Here is a 20,536-nt window from a genome sequence, read left to right as displayed (position 1 = left end):
TGCTCCTCGCTTTGTTGCAGGCTGCAGACAGTCCTGTTTTACAACGCAAGGTTTGTGGCAGCCTTGCCAGTGTGTCCGTGCCAGGCCCCGTGCCAGGTCTTTCTGACTTTCTGTGCTGCCATTGAAGGATCCCGTCCCCCCTCCGGGGTCCAATCTAGGGCTTCTGAGGCTTTAAGTCCTTACGGGAACGGACAGGCCCAACTTTCCCCCTCAGAGGGACTGCTGGGTTTGAACTGATGACCTTGTGGTTAGCCGTCCAGCACTCACCAGACAGCGACGGCAGTGCAGTGTCAGCAGAACCTTTCTGTGTGGGCAGCCCCCAGAGTCGTGTGACCCGCGTTATGGGGATACCGCTTTATTGTGGCGGCCTGGAGCACTGGCTGGATGAAAGGCAATGAATGCCTGAGGCGCCGGGCAGGGCGTCGGAGCCCTGGCGCTGCCCCCACACAGGCCAGCCGGGGAGTTTATAAGATGGGGATGCCCTTGCCTTCCCACACGCTCCCGCCACTCACTGCCCATTCAGGGCACTTGTGGGCATGAGAGGGACCCCCTCGCATGAGCCGTCAGCTCTGGGGAGTCTGCTCTGTGGCACTCCCCCATCAGAACCACCAGGAGCACGGAGATGGGGGCGGGGAAATAGGGATACAGCTTCCTGGGCCCCTCCCCAGACCCCCAGACTCAGATCTGAAGGCGGAGTCTGAGAATCTGCATATTAACAAGCACAGCAGGACACTGCTCTTTTTGGACTGGGTGGGGGAGGGCAGCTAGAGGCCTTGCTAGGTTTGGTGCCACCCCCCCCACCTCTCACCCCCTACTCCCGTGGGAGGGGATGGCTGGTGAATCACTCTTTGGGCAGAGTGACCTACTGGTTTACTGGGTCCCCTCTTGGGGCTGAGCCCTGGTCCCCTGAAACACCCCCCCCCCGTCCCCAGCCTGAATTCTGACTGGTACGTGGCAGGGGGGCGGGATGGGAAATAACGCCTTATCCCGGTGTTCTCCACCCTCCTCACGCTGAGACCCTTTCATACGGTGCCTCGTGTTGTGGTGACCCCCCCCCCAACCAGAGAATTATTTTCATTGCTACTTCATCACTGTCATTTTGTTACTGTGATGAATCAGGCGACCCCTGTGAGAGGGTCGTTTGACCCCAAGGAGGTCGCGACCTATAGGTGGAGAACCGCTGTCATATCCGAATGCACTCCACGATGCCTCTGAGCCTGTCTTGGCATTGGCTGCCATGGTCTCTGACAGCCTGCCCCTCCATGTCACTGCACTGAGACGGTGATGTCCACCGGAGAGGGGCAGTGCTCAGCTCTTTGCATTGTGACAGCTGGCAAAGGCATGTGAGCCCGGGCACTGAGTGGGGTCCAGCCCTGGCTGTTTCCTCAGCTGCAGAGGGGTGGGCAGGCCTTGTTCTCACCGAGGTTTCTCCCCTGGGCTCTGCATTCTGGGTCCCAAACAACCAGCACCAGTCCTCCCGACACAGCCTGGCTCTCTGGGTTGCGGCTGGGGTGCAGATGAGGAGTGGCACTGGGCCCCCGAGGAGCCAGCGTGCCAAAGATGCCAGCGAGAACACCCAGGGCTCCCAGGCTCTGCACTTCGCCCGGGCGTTGTCAGCGGACTATGGAAACCACGGGGAAAGAGCAATCCTCGTGGGATGGCAGCCTGGCAGCAGGGCATGGGCACATCCTACGCTCGGTTGGTATAAGCTGTCTCTGCCCCAGGCCTCGCCTGAGCGGTGGGGAAAGCTAGCCTCACACAGGCAGAGGAGGAAGGACCCACAGGCACGCGGGGCACAAAGGAGCTGGCTCCCCCTCGGCCCTCATTAGCAACGAGACCTTCCCTGAGTTAGAGAGCCCTGGTGGTATAGTCGGTTGTGTGCTGGGCTGCTGACTGCAAGGTCGGTAGTTCAAACCCATTAGCCATCTCTGTGGGAGAAAGAGGAGCCAGATTTCTGCTTCTGGAAGATCCCAGGGGCAGTTCTGCTGTGTCCTGTAAGGTCCTCTAAGTTGGCAACCGGATGGCAGAGAGCCTGAGTTTTCCCATGAGTTGGAACCAACTGGACAACAACTGTATTTGCTTTTTCATGGAGTCGAGCCTGGAGGGTGAAGTCTACCCAGAGGTGCGACGAAAGAAAGACCTGGTCATCGACTTCCAAAAACCAGGCCACTGAAAACCCTGTGGGAGCACAGTTCTGACACACGCAGGGCCGTCATGAGAACTTCTCCTTTTTAAAACTAGAACTAAAGGTTGGCAATTTTAGACCACCCACAGGCACCTTGAATGAAAGACGGACCTCAATAAAAGAATTTTTTTTAAAAAGCAAATATTTAGAAAATGATGATGGCATCATATGCACAAATGTGCTCGATACAACTGATGTTTGGAATGTAATAAAAACTGTAAGAACTCCCCAAGTCAGCCATCGAAAATCCTTGGCAGTTCCAACCCACCTTAAAGGTACCTGGGAAGAGAGAACTGACAATCTGCGTCTGAAAGGTCATGACCTTGAAAATCCCTGGGAGGGCCGTTATACTCTGCAGACATGGCTCAACCCGACCTGTGCCGGGGGTTGGAACCGACCCCACTGCAGCTAACGACAAGAACTATCGAGCTAAATGCCCATGTCGCCCGCCTGAGCATGCAGCCCTTCAGTTAGGTGTACACACGTGACCTGGGAGGCGAGGCAGGTACAGCGTCCAGCAAAGAGCAGCTGGTGTCTTTACTTCTCTTCCACACCGCCCCCTCCCCCGAGAGAGCTTTCTGATGCTTCTGTACAATTAAAAGCTACTGCACGCACTTAATGCCTCCGATAAAGTTACAGCCCAAACTTGCCGGGCGTCTGAGCTGGCCTCTAAATGCAGCAGCAACAAAGGAGGGGGCCGAAGGCACCTGCGGATCAGCTACCAGCTGACTGGGCAGTTGCCAGATACCTGGACCCTGAGGACTGGCCACCACCCCGAATCCACCTCGCACCCCTCTCCCCAGTCCAGCCTTCCCAGGACCGGGACAGAGGTAGGACTCACACCTACCTGTCACACCCGCCTGGCTGTTAATTTCTTCCAAATTTGGGGCTGCCCCAGCACCTGATGGACCGGTGCCACTTGGCAAGGGTTCCGGGCAATCGCTACCACCTGCGTTCTTGAACTGGCCTCTTGTGAAGGCATCCAGGCAGCAGAGGAGAGACAGCCTGTAGTCCCCCACTCCATGGTGGTGATCACAGGGGGTGCAGACTGGAGGGTCCTTGTGATGAGGGGGCCATTCTGGCGGCCCCCCTCCCGCACAGGCACTCATCCGGCACGCCGAGCACAGGCGACATTTGCAGCCAAGAGTAAATCCATAAGAAATAACTCCCCACGTGTGCCTGCCGCACAGCGCCTCCAGCCCAGGCGTGCCTCCTCTCTGGAGGGTTTGTCTTTGCCCTTGGTGACTCACCGAAAACACAGGGTCCCCCATGGTGACTCTGGCCAGCTTTAATGAGACACCAGGCTCAATCTGTGTACACCCAAAGGCATCTGAGTCCCCATTTTTGTCAACAGGCTGAGCTACCCATTAAAAGGCAACGACACCAGGGCCCAGGATGCCGCTTCCCTGGGCCTGGCAATTGGTGACTGTTGAGATGCTTAAGAGCAGGGCTAATTCTTTCTCCAGGCAGCCTGGAGGGTGCTGCTGGACAAAGGAATACCTGTGAGAAATCAAACCTGATGGACGGCTCTTGTTTTTCTAAGGGCCATGGATCATACGGTGCACCCTGCCCCAATGGAATATGTATCAGCTTGGCTGGACCATGATTCTTAGTAGTGTTGGCAGTCATGTAATGCCATGACGTGGCGCCTGTGCGAACAGCCAATCAGCTACACGGGGATTAGGGTGAGGTGCAGGCTACAGATCTGGGTAAACTGGGAGATGCCCTGGAACGGGGCTTGCCTCACTGTTTCTCTTACAAGAGGTATGAGGAGAGAATCCCGCAGAGAAACAAACCAAGGAGAAAGGAGGGCTGGGAGTGGAGCATGTCCTTTGGACCCAGGGCCCTTGTGCTGAGACCCTCTTAGACCCTGGGGCAGACTGATGTCAAGACACCTGGGAATCTCTGGGCCCACAGATGCTGCAGAGACAAGGACCTTCCCTGAGTTCGTAGAGAGAAAGCCTCCCCTAGAGCTGGAGCCCACAGAGTCTCCCAAACAGTGAGGGAATGGTAAGCCCGCCACCTGTGATATATCTGACACAGCAGCACTAGAGAGCTCAGACACAGGTCTCTCACAGGTTTTATTTTCTGACAGGAGACAGCTTACCACTTTTCTATCACCCTGGACTCACTGCCATCAAGTCAATTCTGATTCACGGTGACCCTACAGGACCCAGAACTGGCCCTGTAGATTCCCAAGGCTATCATCTCTACAGGAGCAGACAGCCTCGTCTTTCTCCCAAGGAGTAACCGGTGGTTTTGGACGAATCACCTTGCGCTTTTCAGCCCAATGTGTAACCCAGGATACCATCAAGCCTTCCTCGTCACTCTAGTGGAAAATATTTGAGTTTCCCTTCTCAGCTCCTACAGGCTTCGCTGTTAATGCAAGGGCTCCTCGCGGTAAAGTGGCTAAGCTTTGAGCTGCCAACTGAAAGGTCAGCAGTTCGAACCCAGCAGTGGATCTGTGAAAGACAGATGTGCAAGTCTGCTTCTGTAAGGATCGCCAGCCCTGGAAAACTTTTGGAGTCTAAGTCTGCTGAAGGATATATGACTACAGATGTGTTTGTATGTGCTGTCAACATATCCACGTATATAGTAAAGCAAACAAGAGGCGAAGTCATGGAAGCTTCTTAAACAGAGCCAAACACCTTGAGGAAATGAGTCACTAGGCTTAGGGACTCAGGTATGAAGTCTCGGGAAAAGCTAAGTAAGTTTAGCCAAACATAATTCACAAAGATAATGGTCTACATCAGCGGTTCTCAACCGGTGGGTCGCGACCCCTTTGGAGGTTAAACCACCCTTTCACAGGGGTGGTCCGATTCATAACAGTAGCAACATTAAAGTTAGAAAGTAACAACGGAAATAATTTTATGGTTGGGGGGGTCACCACATGAGGAACTGTATGAAAGGGTCTTGGCATTAGGCACGTTTTGAACCACTGCTCTACATCATGCTGTAATGTGTAGGACCTAGGGCCTTACAAGCTAGCAAGCTGCTACCTGGGGGGAGGGGGGAGGGAGTGGGGGGGCAACTATTGGTCTCTCTCCATGGGGAGCTGAGAAAAGTGAAGAAAATCAAAGACTCGATTATTTCAAAGCACAGAGACCCTGAGGACAACAGATCCTACTACTCTGAGATCAGAAGATCTAGATGGTGCCCGGCTACCACTACTGATCACTCTGATTAGGAGCCACTCAAAACTTAAAAAGACCATACTTACTGGCCTGACAGGGGCTGTCAGAAGCCCCAAGACTGTGGACATTAGACACCATTCCAACTCAAAACCAAACCTACCCCTGGAGACCACTTTGGGGCCACACACACCTTGCAGGTCAATAAGGTGAACTGGAACACCCGAGGAAGGCAGTCCTCAGAACAATCCATCGGATGAGCACACAGGCAGCACGTGCCCAGCACAGCTCAGAAGGAGGCAGGAAAGGAGGACCCATGGAGACTGGGCCGGGGAGGGAGTGGAAAGGGGGCTGTGACACTGGGCACACTGCAGCCAAAGCTCCCCCAAAACGTGCACAACTAGTTGAGTTGGAAAACCTACTTGTTCTGTAAATTTTCACCCCAGCCACAATTTTTTTGAAAAAAGAAACTCTCCAGGGGCAGTTCTCGTCTGTTCTATAAGGTCCCTATGGATCATCTTCAACTTTATGGCGCTGTTCTGTTGTTGAGGGCTAAACAAGCGGCTGGCCGTCCCTCAGTCACCTGTTCAAAGACCAGATCTCAACATTCTGAACCTCAGTAGTGTGTGTGTGTGTGTGTGTGTGTGTGTGTGTCCTGTGGGTCAGTGAGCAAGCTACTATCATTTCACAGCGACCCGTTGGAGGCCAGAACAGACGGTGTTCCACGGGCGCTTCAATGACTGTTGGCTGATTGTTCAGCAGCCGATCACCAGGCCTTTTCCCCCGAGGTTCCTCTGGATGGGCTTGAACTACCAACCTATTGATTAGGAGCCAAGCATGTTACATGAACCACCTAGGGCAGTGGTTCTCCATCTTCCTCATGCTGAGACCCTTTCATACAGTTCCTCATGTGGTGGTGACCCCCCCAACCACAAAATTACTTTTATTGTTACTTCACTGTAATCTTGCTATTGTTATGAATTGGGCGAGCCCTGTGAAAGGGTCACTCGACCCCCAAAGGGGTCACGACCCACAGGTTGAGAACCGCTGCCCTAGGGGCTTTCTCCACACAAGGGAGCTTCCCAATCTTTTCCTTCTGGCAGGCTTTCCCCCCTCAAACCCTTGGCAGCCTACTTGCATGTTGTCATCAGTTGCTGTCACGACACTCCGACTCCGGGTGTTCTCACGTGTGGAGCAGCCCCGGGGGGCTTTGATTTGCATATCGAGTCCTCCTGTTGCATGGACTCAGTAAATGGGAGCTCTTTTAGGTCACAGGAAGGAGCCCTGCTGGCAGAGTGGGTCACAAGCTGGCCTTCGAACCCACCAGCCACTCGGTGAGAGAAGGACAAACCCACAGGCAGTTCTGCTCTGCCCTCTGCCATTGTTAGGGGTCCGAGTCAACTTGACGGCCCTCTGAGTTCTTTAAGTCACAGGTAACACTAGCCCCTGTGGGTCTGAGGGACAGGAACCAGACACACTCCTATGTGATCCCCATTTTTTTAGATGAGTAAGCTGAGGCCTTTGATAGATGAGAAAACAGATAATTACTTGTGTTTCGCTGCCTGTGCAAAGGCATTGGACTGTGTGGCCCTTCATAAACTGTGCATGACCTTGAGAAGAATGGGAATTCCGGAAGACCTCACTGTGCTCACGATGAACTTGTACGTGGATCAAGAGGCAGTTGTGCAAACAGAACATGGGAAGACTGCCTGGTTTAAAATCAGGAAAGCTGTGTGCCAGGGTTATAGCCTCTGACCAAACTTGTTCAATCTGCATGCTGAGCACATCATCAGAGAAGCTGGATTATATGAAGAAGAGTGTGGCATATGGATTGGAGGAAGGCTTATTAACAACTTGCAGTATGCAGATGACACAACCTTGCTCCCTAAAAGTGAAGAGGACTTGACGCACTTGCTGATGAAGATCAAGGATTGCAGCCTTCCGCGTGGATTACGACTCAGTGTAAGGAAGACCCACATCCTCACCATTACATCTATTTCTGAACAATCAGCCAACAGCCATTGAAGCCCCTGTGGAACACCGTCCTGTTCTGGCTGCCCATGATACACACACACATTTGAAGTTGGAGTTGAGAATGTGGAGATCTGATCTTCAAACAGGTGACTCTGAGGGACTGCTAGCCGCTTGTTTGGCCTTCTGAGTCATCAGGAAATTTCCAAAAGGTAACATCATGATAAGAGGAGAAATGGCTGAGGTTGTCAGGGATTTGACTTACTTGAATCTACCGTCAATGCTCATGGAAGCAACAGCCAAGAGATCAAAAGACACACTGCATTAGGTAAAGACCTTTTTAGAGTACCGAAGAGCGAGGGTGTCCCTTTGAGGACTGAGGTGATGTGCCTGATCTAGGCGTTCCCCATTGCATCTTACGCATGTGAAAGCTGAACTCTGAAGAAGGAAGATCGCAGAAGAACCGAGGCCTGGGAATTGTGGTGCTGGAGAAGAATGCTGAACAGCCGAAAGGTCAAACCCATGTGGTCAGCAAGAAGTATGGCCAGAGTGCTCCTTAGAGACAACGACGGCAAGACTACCTCTTACAGACTTTGGACACATTGCCAGGAGAGACCAGTCCCTGAAGAAGGACATCACATTGGATAAGCTGGAGGGGTGGCGAAAAAGAGGAAGGCCCTCAAGGCGATGGACAGACACTGGCAGGACCGTGCAGTGATTTGTTCTGTTGGACACAGGGTCGCTGTGAGTCCCAGTTGACTCAATGGCACCCGACAACATCAAGAAGCTGACGCTTGGGAAGGTAAATAAACTTGCTTGGGGACACAGAGCCAGGCGAATTCAAACCAGGGTGTGTTGGGTTTTCAAGCAGGTGCTGGTGCCCAGTAGGGGGTGTATGTGCACCCTCTCCAGCAGAGGTTCAATCCATGCTCCTGACAAGCCACGCACTGGAGACTTCCCTAGGGAAGCCTAGCTGAACCTTTTTAAGAGCAGCGGCTTCCCCCCGTGACCCTCCCAGGCCCCCGGCTAGTTCAGGGATGTTTACCCGAAGCCCACCCACAGGACTAGGGGGAGGCCTTCTTTCTAAGAACATCCAGGATTCTGACTTGGGAGATTGGATCTCGTCCCCACGCCAGCACAAATCCTTTCCAGAAGGGCAACAGAGAGCTGACCTCTTGCTGAAACTGCTAAAGGCACACAGATAAGCAAATGCTTGAGTTGCTTAAAACAAGGAATGTCAAGGAGAGGACACCTTTTTTTTTAATAAGCATAAAAATAGAAAGGATAAAACAGACCTGAAACTTCATGAGGGGTCTCCCTGCTTCAGAACAACCCAGCCCTTTTCACACCTCCTGCCCAGTCCACTGGGACTCATAGTTTCTGAGACTGTAACTCTTTCCAGGGAGTTGGAAGTCTCAGCTTTCTCCTGCAAAGGAGCTGGTGGCCTTGAACTGCTGAGCTTGTGGTGACCAGCCCAAGCATAACCACGAGCTACCAGGCCTACCAGGCCGGGTTCTTCTGGCATCTGGGCTAGATTCCTGGCTGTGACACTTAGGAGCTGTGTGACCTGGGGCAAGTTGATAAGCTCTTCTGAACACAGGTTCCCGCATCTGTGAATGGGGAGAGACTGCACGTTTCCCTAGAGCTGCTGGGAGAGCTGAATAAGACAAAGCCTGGTGTTTAATTAGTACCTTTGAGAGCTCAGCACTGGGAGCCAGGTAAACAAAGATACCCAAACCCAGGTCCCTGTCCTGGTTGTTCCCTCCTGGGTGGGGAAAAACAGCGTGTTAAGAGATGTTCTGATCTGTGGCTTTTAAAATTTTAAGTTGGTAGAAACAGTATCTGAGTCTGGAAAGACTTTGTATATGGACTGATAGAGCACCTAGTCAATTTCCCACCAACTTTCAGAAAATCCAGCGATTAGTTTAGCTGACCGGCAATGCCCTCTTGCCTTAACGAACTTCCCTTGATGTTCTCTCTGACCACCCTATCCCCCCAGAGTCTCTGGACACTGAGCGAAAGGTTGGAGGTTGGAGTCTCTCCAGAGGCAGCTCGGAAGGAAGTCCTGGCAATCTCCTGAAAAAGCAGCCATGGAAACCCTTGGGAGCTCAGCTCGGCTCTGATCCGCACGACGTGCCCAGGAGTCAGAAACAGATGGACGACACGCAGTTTACTGGTGTCCAGAACCAGGCTCTGTTTTTCTTTATAGCCCTTGCACCCTGACACCTCCCATGGTTATGCTTCCTGAAAACTGCACCCATACAAGATAGACTTCATGGAGAAAAGGGCCACAGGGTGCCGTGGGTAGAAGAAACTCAGCTGCTAAGGTTGACGGTTTGAACCCACAAGCCGCCCAGAAAGATGGACAGTCCTGTGAACCCTCTGCAGCTGTTGGACAGGGGTGTCAATGATGGGGGGAGTCTTCATTTGCTGCCAGGGTAAACCGAAAAACCCACACGGACTGCCACCAAGTCCGTGCCGACAGATAGCAGCAACCCTATAGGTCAGGGTAGAACTGCCCCTGTGGGGCTTCGGAGACTGTTAACGATTTATAGGAGTAGAAAGCCTGGCCTCTCTCCCTAAGAGCGGCTGGTGCTTACCATCTGCCCACTTTGTGGCTGGCAGCTCAGGGTGTGACCACTGAGCCATCAGGCGCCCTGGTCTGTCCTCAGATGGCATCATTTCCACTACAGGGTGGCTGTGCTATGGAGCACCTTCAGGTCAGCCAGAGGTGAGGGAGACTGAGGTGCTGGGATACATCTCTTTCCATCAGCTCCTGCCCCAGGCTCTGGCTGCCAGGCCCTCCCTATTTGAGTTCATGAACAAAGACCTGTCATCGCCCAGTTACCTCACCCTGGACACTGGGCTGAACAATGTCGACTGCCCCCCCTCCAAAAATTCATGCCCACCTGGAATCTGTGAACACGATCTCATTGATAAGTAGGGTCTTTGCAGGTGTATAGAAGTTCCAATGGGGTCACGCTAGATTGGGGCGGGCCCTATGAGAAGGGGGGAATGTGGACACAGACACACACAGGCTGCTTGGTAACCGCCAGGGATGGAGGGCCCTGCCCACACCCCACACCGTGCTTTGTGACTCTCGAACACAGAGAGAATAAAACTGCTGTTGCTTTAAGCCACCTCTTTTGCAGTTCCTTGTTCTGTAGTCACAGGCAACTAAGACACCCTGGAAGGGAGAGCTGTCACACACCCCTACCCCGCCCTGGTCATCTCAGATGACACTCTGAGCAAGGTCAAGGGGGTGCGCGCGCTGCATCCCACTCAGCAAGTTTCCCACTTCCAGGATGTCTCTCTTCCAACAAGGCACTTCTTGGACGCAGTGCTGCGATTCCGGGCTATTCCGTCACCTCATCAAACCAAACCCAACTAAACTCACTGCCTTCGGGTGGAGGGTGACGTACAGAGACTCTCAAGGACAGGGCAAAATGAATTCCTGTGGGTTTCTGAAACTGTAACGCTTTACGGAGTAGAAAGTCTTTCTCCTGAGGAGCGGCTGGTGGTTTGAACTGCTAAGTCACCTCCCAGCTCAGGTGCCATCTTTACTTCAACTCAAGATACTAACTAAAGCTGTTCTCACCTCCCAGAAGAGGACGCCTCCTAGCAGTCACGCAGGCCCCCTGGTTCAAACCCACCGGCTGTGCCCCAGGAGAGAGTTGGGTCAGGCTGCTTCCACGAAGTCTTAGCCTGGGAAGCCCCGTGGGACAGTTCTCCTCCATCCTGCAGGGCTGCTCTGAGTCGGAATCCATGCAACGGTGATGAGTTTTTGATGTCAGCAGTCATGGCGGCACAGAGGTTCAACGCTCAACTACTCAACAAGACGTTGCCGGGTCAAACCCACTCAGAGGCATCTCTGAAGCCATGCCCGGCTACCTGCACACATGCATAAGGATGGCCTCAATGACAACCAATGGGAAGCAGCAGCCAGTGGTTTGAGAGCCATTTCTAGGACATGTTGTCCCTAATGCCTAACCACCTCCAATGGCTGGTGGCCTTTAAAACCTAGGGGCCAGAGGTGCTGACAGGATCAGGTACCAGACATCAAAGACACAGAACAAAAAATCATACCATTGTGAATGAGTGGGAGTGCAGAGTGGAAACCCAAAGCCCATCTGTAGGCAACTGGACATCCCCTTACAGAAGGGTCAAGGGGAGAAGACGAGTCAGTCAGGGTGCAGTACAGCACTGATGAAACATACAACTTTCCTCTAGTTCTCTAATGTTTTCTCCCTCCCCACCCCCTATGATCATGACCCAACTCTACCTTACAAATCTGGCTAGACCTGAGCATGTACACGGGTATAGATAAGAGCTGGAAACACAGGGAATCCAGGACAGATAAACCCCTCAGGACCAACATTGAGAGTAGCTATACCAGAAGGGGAAGGGGAAGGTGGGGGAAGAAAGGTGGAACCTATCACAATGATCTACCTATAACCTTCCAGGGGGATGGACAACAGAAAAGTGGGTGAAGGGAGACATCGGCCAGTCAGTGTAAGACATGAAAAAATATTAATAATTTATAAATTATCAAGGGTTTATGAGGGAGAGAGGGAGGGTGGAGGAGGGAGGGGGAAAATGAGGAGCTAATACCAAGGGCTCAAGTAGAAAGAAAATGTACAAATGTACAAATGTGCTTGACACAATGGATGGGTGTATGGATTTTGATCCGAGTTGTATGAACCCCCAATAAAATGATTAAAGATAAATAAACACTTGCCAAAAAAAATTCCAAAAAAACCTAGAGGCCAGAAGTGGGGTGGAGGTGGCACAAACCTTTCAGGTTTAACTGCTATTTCATGCCAGCGATACCGTCTGCAATCAGGAAGTGAGAGCTCCAAGGCTCTCTGTCCAAAAGGAACACTCGCTGAGGGCCACCAGAATAACAACCACCCCCAGACCTGGGAGACAGGCGTTCCTGGCTGACACCATGTCATTAGTATATTGTTATTATGAACCCACAAATGGCGTTTATAGAGACACAAAGTAAACAGCCCTATCTCCACCCAACCATCTCATCCTATACATGTTTACATAATAACAATTTCCATTGACACAACACTTGGGCTCAGAGCACTTAAGTATTTTCCAGACAAGACAAAAGTCCTCTTGACATTGTTCACGAGGGTGGGGATGGGACAGATAACATCACATGCTAATGGGCAACTGAGTCAGCGGGGCACTGACGGTTGCGGTTGCCCAGCTCAGCTCGTGCTCGGTTGCCCAGCTCGTGCTCGTGCTCGAGGTTGGAAGAAGAGCGTTCATTAAGCCATCTGCTATGAACTAGGAGAGGCTTTAAAGGTTCAAACTGTGAGTTGGTACCACTGTGCTGGTTCCACTTTACAGCTGGGCCGACTGAGGCTCGGAAAGGTCCAAACCCTCCTATCTGCTAACTCTCTGGATCTCCACTCTCCCATATCAAGCTGGATCGGGAGCCTGCACGGGGAGCAGAAATACTGAGAGCTGTTGCTGGGCGTGGTGTGTCAGTGAGCTGTCTATCAGCGCGGTGGGCACGAATTCAGAGCCGCAGCTTGATCACTCCAAACCCACTGCCATCAACTCGTACGCACCCAATGGGGCAAAGAAGAGCTGCTCGCAGGGGGTTCTGAGGCTGGAAATCTTATCGTTAACAGGCTGACATGCAACCCCACTTCGCCACCAGGGCTCCTTGACAACCCAAACTCACTGCCAAGAAGCGGATTCCAACTCAGAGTGGTCCCGTAACAGGGCAGGACTGCCCTGCGGGTTACCGCGGGCCTTCTAATTCCTGAGCAAGAGCAAAGCTCCTTGCTCCGACACTGGGGGCCCTTCAGGGGAGCTCCACGAGGCTGGGCCTGTTTTCTAGCAAGAGCAACCCCCATCTGGAGGCCCAGGAACTCAAGGTCTCTCCAGGGCTCAGCATTTCTTCTCCAGAACCTTGGCAACGCAAAACATGGGTGGGTCCAGTGCACTGGCAGGAAGTTGGCCAGCTCCTCCGGCCCCGTCCCAAAGGGTAGAACTGTGCTGCAGGGTTGCTGTTTCTGGGGAGATGAACACAGGTGGGGATTCTGGTCCTTACTGTTGGCTTCTGAGCTTGCCTGCCTGCCTGAGGCATTCTGGGACAAGGTTTTAGAGCTAAACAGTCAGGAATTCCAGCACCATGGCTTCAGGGCTGTAGGACCCAGGGCAAGTTCTAGCTTCCCTTCCAGAGACTTTCTGTCCTCATCAGCAGGGAGATAGCCGTCTCACCCTAAGGGTGGTGATAAGAACTTAAGGAGACCCTGCATGTAAATGACTGCCACACAACAGGGGAGTCTACTCAAACCCACCACCCACTCAGTGACCTTACAGGTCCAGGTAGACCTGCCCCTTAGGATGCCCAAGGCTGTGTGACTTACACATCTTCCTCCCTTGGAGCGTGTGGTGGGTTCGAGCCACCCACCCATGGAGTGTTTAACTACTGAGTCCATAGGTGTGCATGAAGTCTGAGCCCTTTTCTTGTAAAAGGATATTCAAGAACTTCAAACCTTCATGACAAGTAACAGCCCCTTTTGAGAAAAGCTCTCCATGTGAACTGCTTCCTGTCTGGAGTCCAGCCCATCCAGGGATCCCTGAAAGGGACCCCACTGCCGCCCCCCCCCATCACCCTAATTGACGGTAAAACAGCTGAGCCTGTAACAGGATGAAATGGGCAGACACTCGTTTTAACCCTAAAACGCAGTTCCCCGCTGGAGGATTGGCTAACGACCCGCAGTTCCATCGACGCCCACCGGTATTGCCGCGCTGCCATTTCTCTTCCCGCACTGCTCCGAGTTCACGCTTATGGGAAGCGCAGCAGCCTCGCCGCTCCGAGCAAACGCCCATTATCCGTGTTCCCTGCCAGGGGCGGCGGTGAAGGGGTGCTCTCGTTGGCACTTTATGGGGCGGCCAGGTGGGTTACACAGGGCTGCCCAACTTTGCGCTAAGCCGGCCCCTTCCCCACGGTTCCCCAATCCAGCGCAGGGTCCAGACCGGAGCTAGGCGCTCAGAGATCGCAGGGCTCCGAAAGGTGTGGCCTTGACCTTTCCCAGCAAGCCTCTCTGCTGGCGTCTGGAGCCCCGAACTCCCTGCCTCGCCTCCATTGCTGAAGAACTAACTCCGCGTCCCGCGCATCTCCCTCCCCCGTGCACCCGCCGGCGTGAAGCGCTCAGAGCGCGGCGAGAACTTTGCCACCGGCGCCGAGTCCCGGTCGGGAGCGCCCCCGCGCGCCCGGCCCCGGCGGCTCCCCGGGCCTGTGTCCGAGCCGCCCTCCGCGCCCGCGCGCACCTACCCGGCTGGCTGCAGTCGCCATCGGCTGGAAAGGAGGGCGCCCCGGCGCGGGGCCGATCGGCTGGCCCCGCCGCGTCCGCACACAGCGAGCAGGCTGCGGGCCCGGGGGGCCGCTCGGGCCCGGGTCCGGGCCCGGCCCCGCAGGAAGGCGCCGGATCGCCCTGCGCCGCGAGCTGGCGGACGCGCTCCCAGGTGCCGGAGTCGGCCGCCCGCATGCCGTGTGCCCGGGGGGCGCTGGCCGCGGCGGGGAGGCGAGTGGGCGCGGGCCCGCGGGGGGGCTCCGAGGAAGGGCGCCGGACTCACAACTCTCGGGGCCGCCACCGCATCAGGGCGCAGCCCAGCGCGGCCCTCGCCGCCAGTCCGGCCACCAGCGCGCGCCGGACGGGGGCTCTCAGTGCAGCCGGACGCCTTGGCCGACCACGGCCGCCGCGCGCGAGGAATTCGGCCGCGGAGCCTCTCACGTGGGAAGAGCTCTACTCGGCGGCTCCTCCTCCCGCTCCTTCCGGGCTGGAGAGGGCCGGGCGCTGGCCCCGCCCCAGGCCCCGCCCCTCCGAGGCGCCCAGACTCGCTGGAATGCCATCGCGAGCGCGGGGGTCACTCAGTTTGCGGCTCTCCTCTGGCCACCAAGTGAATCAAAGTGGTCATTCCTGGGGAAAAGAGCCCTAGAGAAAGATGGCCGTGTCACAGGAGCAGGAGGTGGCCAGGATTGGACTTGAACCCAGTGTCAACTTCCAGGGATGGCACCTGGTCTTTGCCTGACCCTTCATTTGCATATGTCCCCAAGCGATTCTGGTACTCTTGTGACAGCTTTGACCAGGAACCAGTCTCAGCAACTAGATCTACAAGGATAGAGAGAGGGGGTGGGGAAGTGGCGAGCGCTTCATGACCTTTCCTGTGAGACCAGGCATTAACTAGTACCCACCGGTGTATCTGCCAGACCACAAGAAGATAAAGCCCGTACACTGACACCCAGCAAGACCTGTGAACCAGTGGGTGGCCAGCAATGTAACCCCCCTTTCCCAAGCCTCAATTTACTCATCTGTACAATGGAGCATTCCTGCCCTGTTGCTTAGGAGCTGCCTACCATCACAGACATGTGGCAAGGAGGTTATTGCTAGGGGAGAGGCCCAGGGCCTGGACCCAGGAGTGGGCTGGACCCACTTACCAAGAAGGTCTGCTGATTAGAGCCCACCCTGGAGTGGGTGCTTCTGCAGCAGGCAGGGCACCTGTCCGGTCAGTTTGAGGCCCTGCACCCCTTTTGATTTGGAGATTAGGATGCTCTTTAGGAGGGTTAATTATCTCCCAGCAGGCCCAAGAGGAAGGTCCAGTTTCCCCTCAATGCAGACACAGCGGAGCCTAGACTGCATAGCCAAGCAGACATGCATCCCAGCACCCCTGCTGGGTCGTATGCCCCCACCCCCACAGGTCTGCCACTTTAACATGGTCCCCCACCAGCTAGCCCTGAGGATTTCTAGATTTCTGGCGTGACTCCCCATCAAGCTGTGGGAACCAAATTACTTCCCCCCAAGTCTCTCAAACATTTTCTTTCTATGAGGGAAGAATCCTGCCTCTCAGTAACCACTGTGGCCTGGCCATCACCCACTGCAGCCTTCCGGGCGTCCACCCCCCATGCCTGGATGACTAGGAAACCAGCCAGTGGCAGAGGTCCAAAAGACATCGAATGAGCCCTAGTTTCCTTAGACCCTCTACCCCTGCCCTACCTGGGCTTCCCCAACTGATCTATGGAGGGCAGGCCACCCGTGGAGGGCAGTGGGGGAAGTGTGCCCTGGGGTCGGAGACCCACTTGAGGGGAAGGCAGCTAACCCTACACAAGGAACAAGGGAAAGGGCTCCCCCACCCTTCTGCTTTTGCTGGGATGAGATGGAACTGTAGGAAAGGAAGACTGCTCCTTGCCCCTGTGGCGGAGAAGCTGAGAGTTCATCCCTGCTGGAGCCTGGGCCCCAGAGCAGTCGGTTCTTCCGGGGATCCATCCACCCCAGGCTGTGAGCCCTCGAGGCAGGCTGTGCAGGGACTTGTGGGGCGTCTCAGAGGGCGCTGGTTCTTTTGAGTTAGGTTCCCTTTCATATGTAAAATGGGCTGTGGTTCTTCATTTCCTTCATGAAATGGGCTTTTCCCCCATAAAATTGCTTGAAGTGCCTGGAACTCTTGGTCAACCAAGGAAAAGGGAGAGGGACCCCTGTCTGACCGGCTGCATACTTTCTCCTTTGTTCCATGCGCGGGAGAAACAAGAGCACACGCATGGCTAGGTGGCACTTGTCACTTGGGTTCAGTGCCAGAGGAGCATCAGGGCATGGCGGGAATGTGGCAAACAAGAGGCCACTAGCTCCTGTCACGAGGGTCTGTGAGCCCAGTGTTTACCAGATGTTCTGTGTGAGTTTCCAAAATGTTTCCGTTTCATGAAAATGGGGATTTTTATGTGACATCTTCTCATTTCGAAATGTTAGCCACTCTTTAAAAGTTAAGAAAACATGCCCCCTCCTCCCAAAGACAGAAGCAACAGTATAAACAGCTAGAGTTTTCTGGGCCGCCCAGGGGCCACCTGCTGCCCTCATTGGTCCCCTCTGGCACCTTCCACAAGTCTGCATGTACTTCCTAATTCCATATCAATGATCCAAGCTATTTCTCAAGTCCTAGGTCTTGGGGAATTTCCACTCCTTTCCTTACTCAGCAAAGCTTGGCTCCTCTGGTTGCGGAGCGCGCCTGTGTGTGTGTGTGTGTGTGTGTGTGTGTGTGTGTGTGTGTGTTGGTGAGACCACAGCACCAGTTCTCCCTTCGTCACCTCCCACCCCTCACATCTCTGCTGACACGGTGGCCTCGGGCACGGGCAGCAACAGCCACAACACCTACCATCTTCCAGGTGCCCATCTGCCTGGGGTTGGGAAATGTTTCTCCCTTGAGGTGTGTTTCTCCGTCAGAAGTCACCTGAATTCAGGAGATGAGTTGGCTCTGCAGCCTAGGAGGGGCCTAGACATTTTCTGTTCTGAGTGGCTGGGGCAGGCCCGAGCCCGGGACAACGGCTGGGGTGGTTTTACGCCTGTGCTCAGAAGGGCCCCTCGGCTGGTTAAGGACTTGGCTGGCCTCGGCTTGAATTACTTAATTACTACAGAAAAGGAGGCCCACATTTCATCCAGCATGGGCTCAGCAAGTTATGCAGTCAGTCCTGCTCCCCGGGGATGGCTGAGAATGGACCAGAGGAGAGACAGCTGGGCCTTGAATCTGGCCCGGCTCTGTCCTTCTTTGGGGCAAGTTTTGTCCGGGCTCTGCGGGGCAGTGGGATGGGAAGAGTGGGGGCTAGGGGGCAGGACCAGGAGGCAGGGCCCCCCTCCATCTAGTCCTTCTCCAGACTCATTAAAAGGCAGAGGCTGAGTGGGAATTCAGGGGGCAGTGGCCAGGGCAACCGGGCAGCTCTGAGGCCAGACAGTGTCCCCATGACCCTGACCTCAGACTGACCGAACACCACCAAAGGAAACACAAAGTGGTCTGGAGAAAGGGATGTAAGGGGTCAGGCAGTTCCCCTCCCCAGGGGGACTTCTTGCACATCACAGGAGAAAATGACATGGGATCCATTTGGCTTGAGGATAAACTCCAGAACCAATGTATTGGGAGACCCACTTGGCTTTCTAATCTCATAAAGAGTTACAGTCCTGGAAACCCACAGGGGCAGTTCGACTCTGACCCGTAGAACTGCTATGAGTCAGAATTGCCTCAGTGGCAGGGAGGATTTTTGTTTGTTGTTGTTAGTTTGTTTGGGGCTGCAGTTGAACATGGAAGCCTACTGTTCAGTCTTCAAATCTAGTCAGCCCTCGGCATCCTTGGGTCCTGCATCCACAAATCCCACCCGCAGCAGGCTGAACATTGTGGGGAGCAGGGAGAAATTAAGTGATCAGGGCAATCCCCAAACGACTCAAACAGCCACCCCACTACCACTGAGTTGATTCTGACTCACAGCCTCATGTGTCTCCCTCGGAGCTGCTGTGGGCTTTGAACTGCTGACCTTGGGGTTAGTTGCCCAATGTTTACTCCACTGCACCAGCAGGGACCTTTCAAAGTCTACGAGGGAGCATGCAATGTCACTAACATGGCCTTTGCAGGACACGGAGTATTTAAGCAATCTGGAGACGTACTTTGGATGCGTTGCGAGGAGAAACCAATCCCTGGAGAAGGACACCATGCTTGGTAAAGTGAAGGGGCCGCGAAAAAGAGGAAGGCTTTTGACCAGGTGGATGGTCACAGTGGCTGCAACAACGGGCTTAAATATATGGACCACTGTGAGGGCGGCATAGGACGGGGCAGTGTTTCCTTCCGTTGCTCACAGGGCCACTCTGGGTGTGACCAGCTTGATGGCACCTAACGACCACCACAACCACCCAGAGGTCATTGAAAGTATAGGGGAGAGGTGTGCGCAAGGTGAGAGACAGCCCTTTCTAGCTGCTGTCTAGCTAGAGCTAAGTCAATAGGATTTGTGGTGGCTGTGTGGATATGTGTTGTGTGTAGGTTGCTATAGTGATAGGAGGTGTATCAGGCACTGCATCGCGGATCACTCCAACACGTAGTGACTTAAACAGCAGGCATTCACCATCCCAACATTTCTGTGTGTCAGGGACTTGGGTGGGTGCGTCTCAGTTGGGTGCCGCTGCCTCAGAGTCTCTCATAGGCTGCCATGAGGGTATCGGCCAAAGCTTCCCCCACTCAAGGCTCAACTCGGGAAGGTGGCCTCCAAGCTCACAGGTGTGGCGTTGGGAAGGTGGCATGGGGTTCCTCGTGGCTATTGGACAAAGTCAACCTCAATGCCTTGCCTTAGCCTATGGGTCTCCTCATCACCGGGCAGCTTGCTTCCCCCAAAGGGAGAACTCAGAGAGAAAAATGGAATCTCCTCTTGGAAATGGTGCCCCATGACCTTGTCCCTCTTCCGTGAGTCAGTAGGTGCTACGCACCCTCAAGGGACACGGGTGTGTGACCATCTCGGAAGCAGGAGGTTGGGGACTCAGTCTCTGGAGGCAAAGAGAAGCAGGAACTCCAATCCTGGCTGTCACTCTCACTAGTATCCCTTCCCTCGGGAACCCGGTATATGCCCCCATCCCCACCCCGGAGGGAGCCTTGGGTTCCACTATAAATGGGGCTGATCGACATCACTGTGCACCTCCCAGGGAGATGAGATGAGGCTTCAATGACAGAGGGCACATGTGGAGCTCTGTCCCAGGTCTGGCTCCAGATGTGCTCTTGAACTATGATGGGCCTTGAGGAATGGTCCTAGAGCAGTGCCATGCCCGTTGCCCCATAGCAGCCTAGAGTCTCAGACCATCCTGGGGACTCCAACGTGGCTTTGAAGCCCTGAGGCAGGCCTGATCCACCAGCAGGGGTGACTGCTCCTGTCTGCCTCCCTCAGCCATCCCCATAGGACTGCAGGGCTCAGGTGCAGCAGGGGGATTAGAGCTGGCTTTGCCTCCCCACCCACTGAGACCTCTGCCCTGAGGGATGGAGGAATTGACGGAGGCACGTCCTGCCATCTGTCCTGGGAGGCCTTCTAAAGTGGAGACTTTTGTGGGCCTGTCATGATGGGCTCAGAAGCCTCTGTGTGAAGATCCCAGTCCCTTTCTGGGGTTTCCGAAGGACCCTCCCTGGAGGCAGGAGCTTAGCCTGGTCCTCGGAGGAGCAGGGCAGGAAAGCGTTTGCCTTGGAGCAGCTGGTCACCTTGAACTGTGTGTCGGACCCTTTCTTGGATCCGCATTTAGATTCTAACAACAAAAGGAGAACACAAAGCCCCCTCTTATCCAGTGACTGTGCGCCCTCTCCCCCCTACCCGGCGACCTCGCTCAGCCCCTTTGTGGGGCGTTCACATCAAGCAGGAAGGTTTCTTCAGGGCGTCAAGATACTGCAGCTTATTCAGAATAGAGATAACTAATACCAACAGGGCTACGGCTTA

The 20,536-nt window shown here is 54.4% G+C and overlaps 1 protein-coding gene across 1 annotated transcript in view; it reads right to left on the bottom strand.

Annotated features, from left to right (window-relative positions):
• Window positions 1–15,086, bottom strand: part of KAZN (kazrin, periplakin interacting protein) — a 145,674-nt gene extending 130,588 nt beyond the window's left edge. The window contains exon 1 of the mRNA XM_075550934.1: window positions 14,594–15,086. Coding sequence (XP_075407049.1) covers window positions 14,594–14,807 — 214 coding nt within the window. The 5' untranslated portion in view covers window positions 14,808–15,086. The remainder of the gene's footprint in view (window positions 1–14,593) is intronic.
• Window positions 15,087–20,536: the final 5,450 nt, after the last annotated feature.

The sequence above is a fragment of the Tenrec ecaudatus genome, chromosome 1, assembly GCF_050624435.1.
Source record: "Tenrec ecaudatus isolate mTenEca1 chromosome 1, mTenEca1.hap1, whole genome shotgun sequence".
NCBI classification, from domain to species: domain Eukaryota; kingdom Metazoa; phylum Chordata; class Mammalia; order Afrosoricida; family Tenrecidae; genus Tenrec; species Tenrec ecaudatus.
The sequence above is the reverse complement of the archived record's forward strand: the minus strand, read 5'-3'. Positions and strand labels throughout refer to the sequence as shown.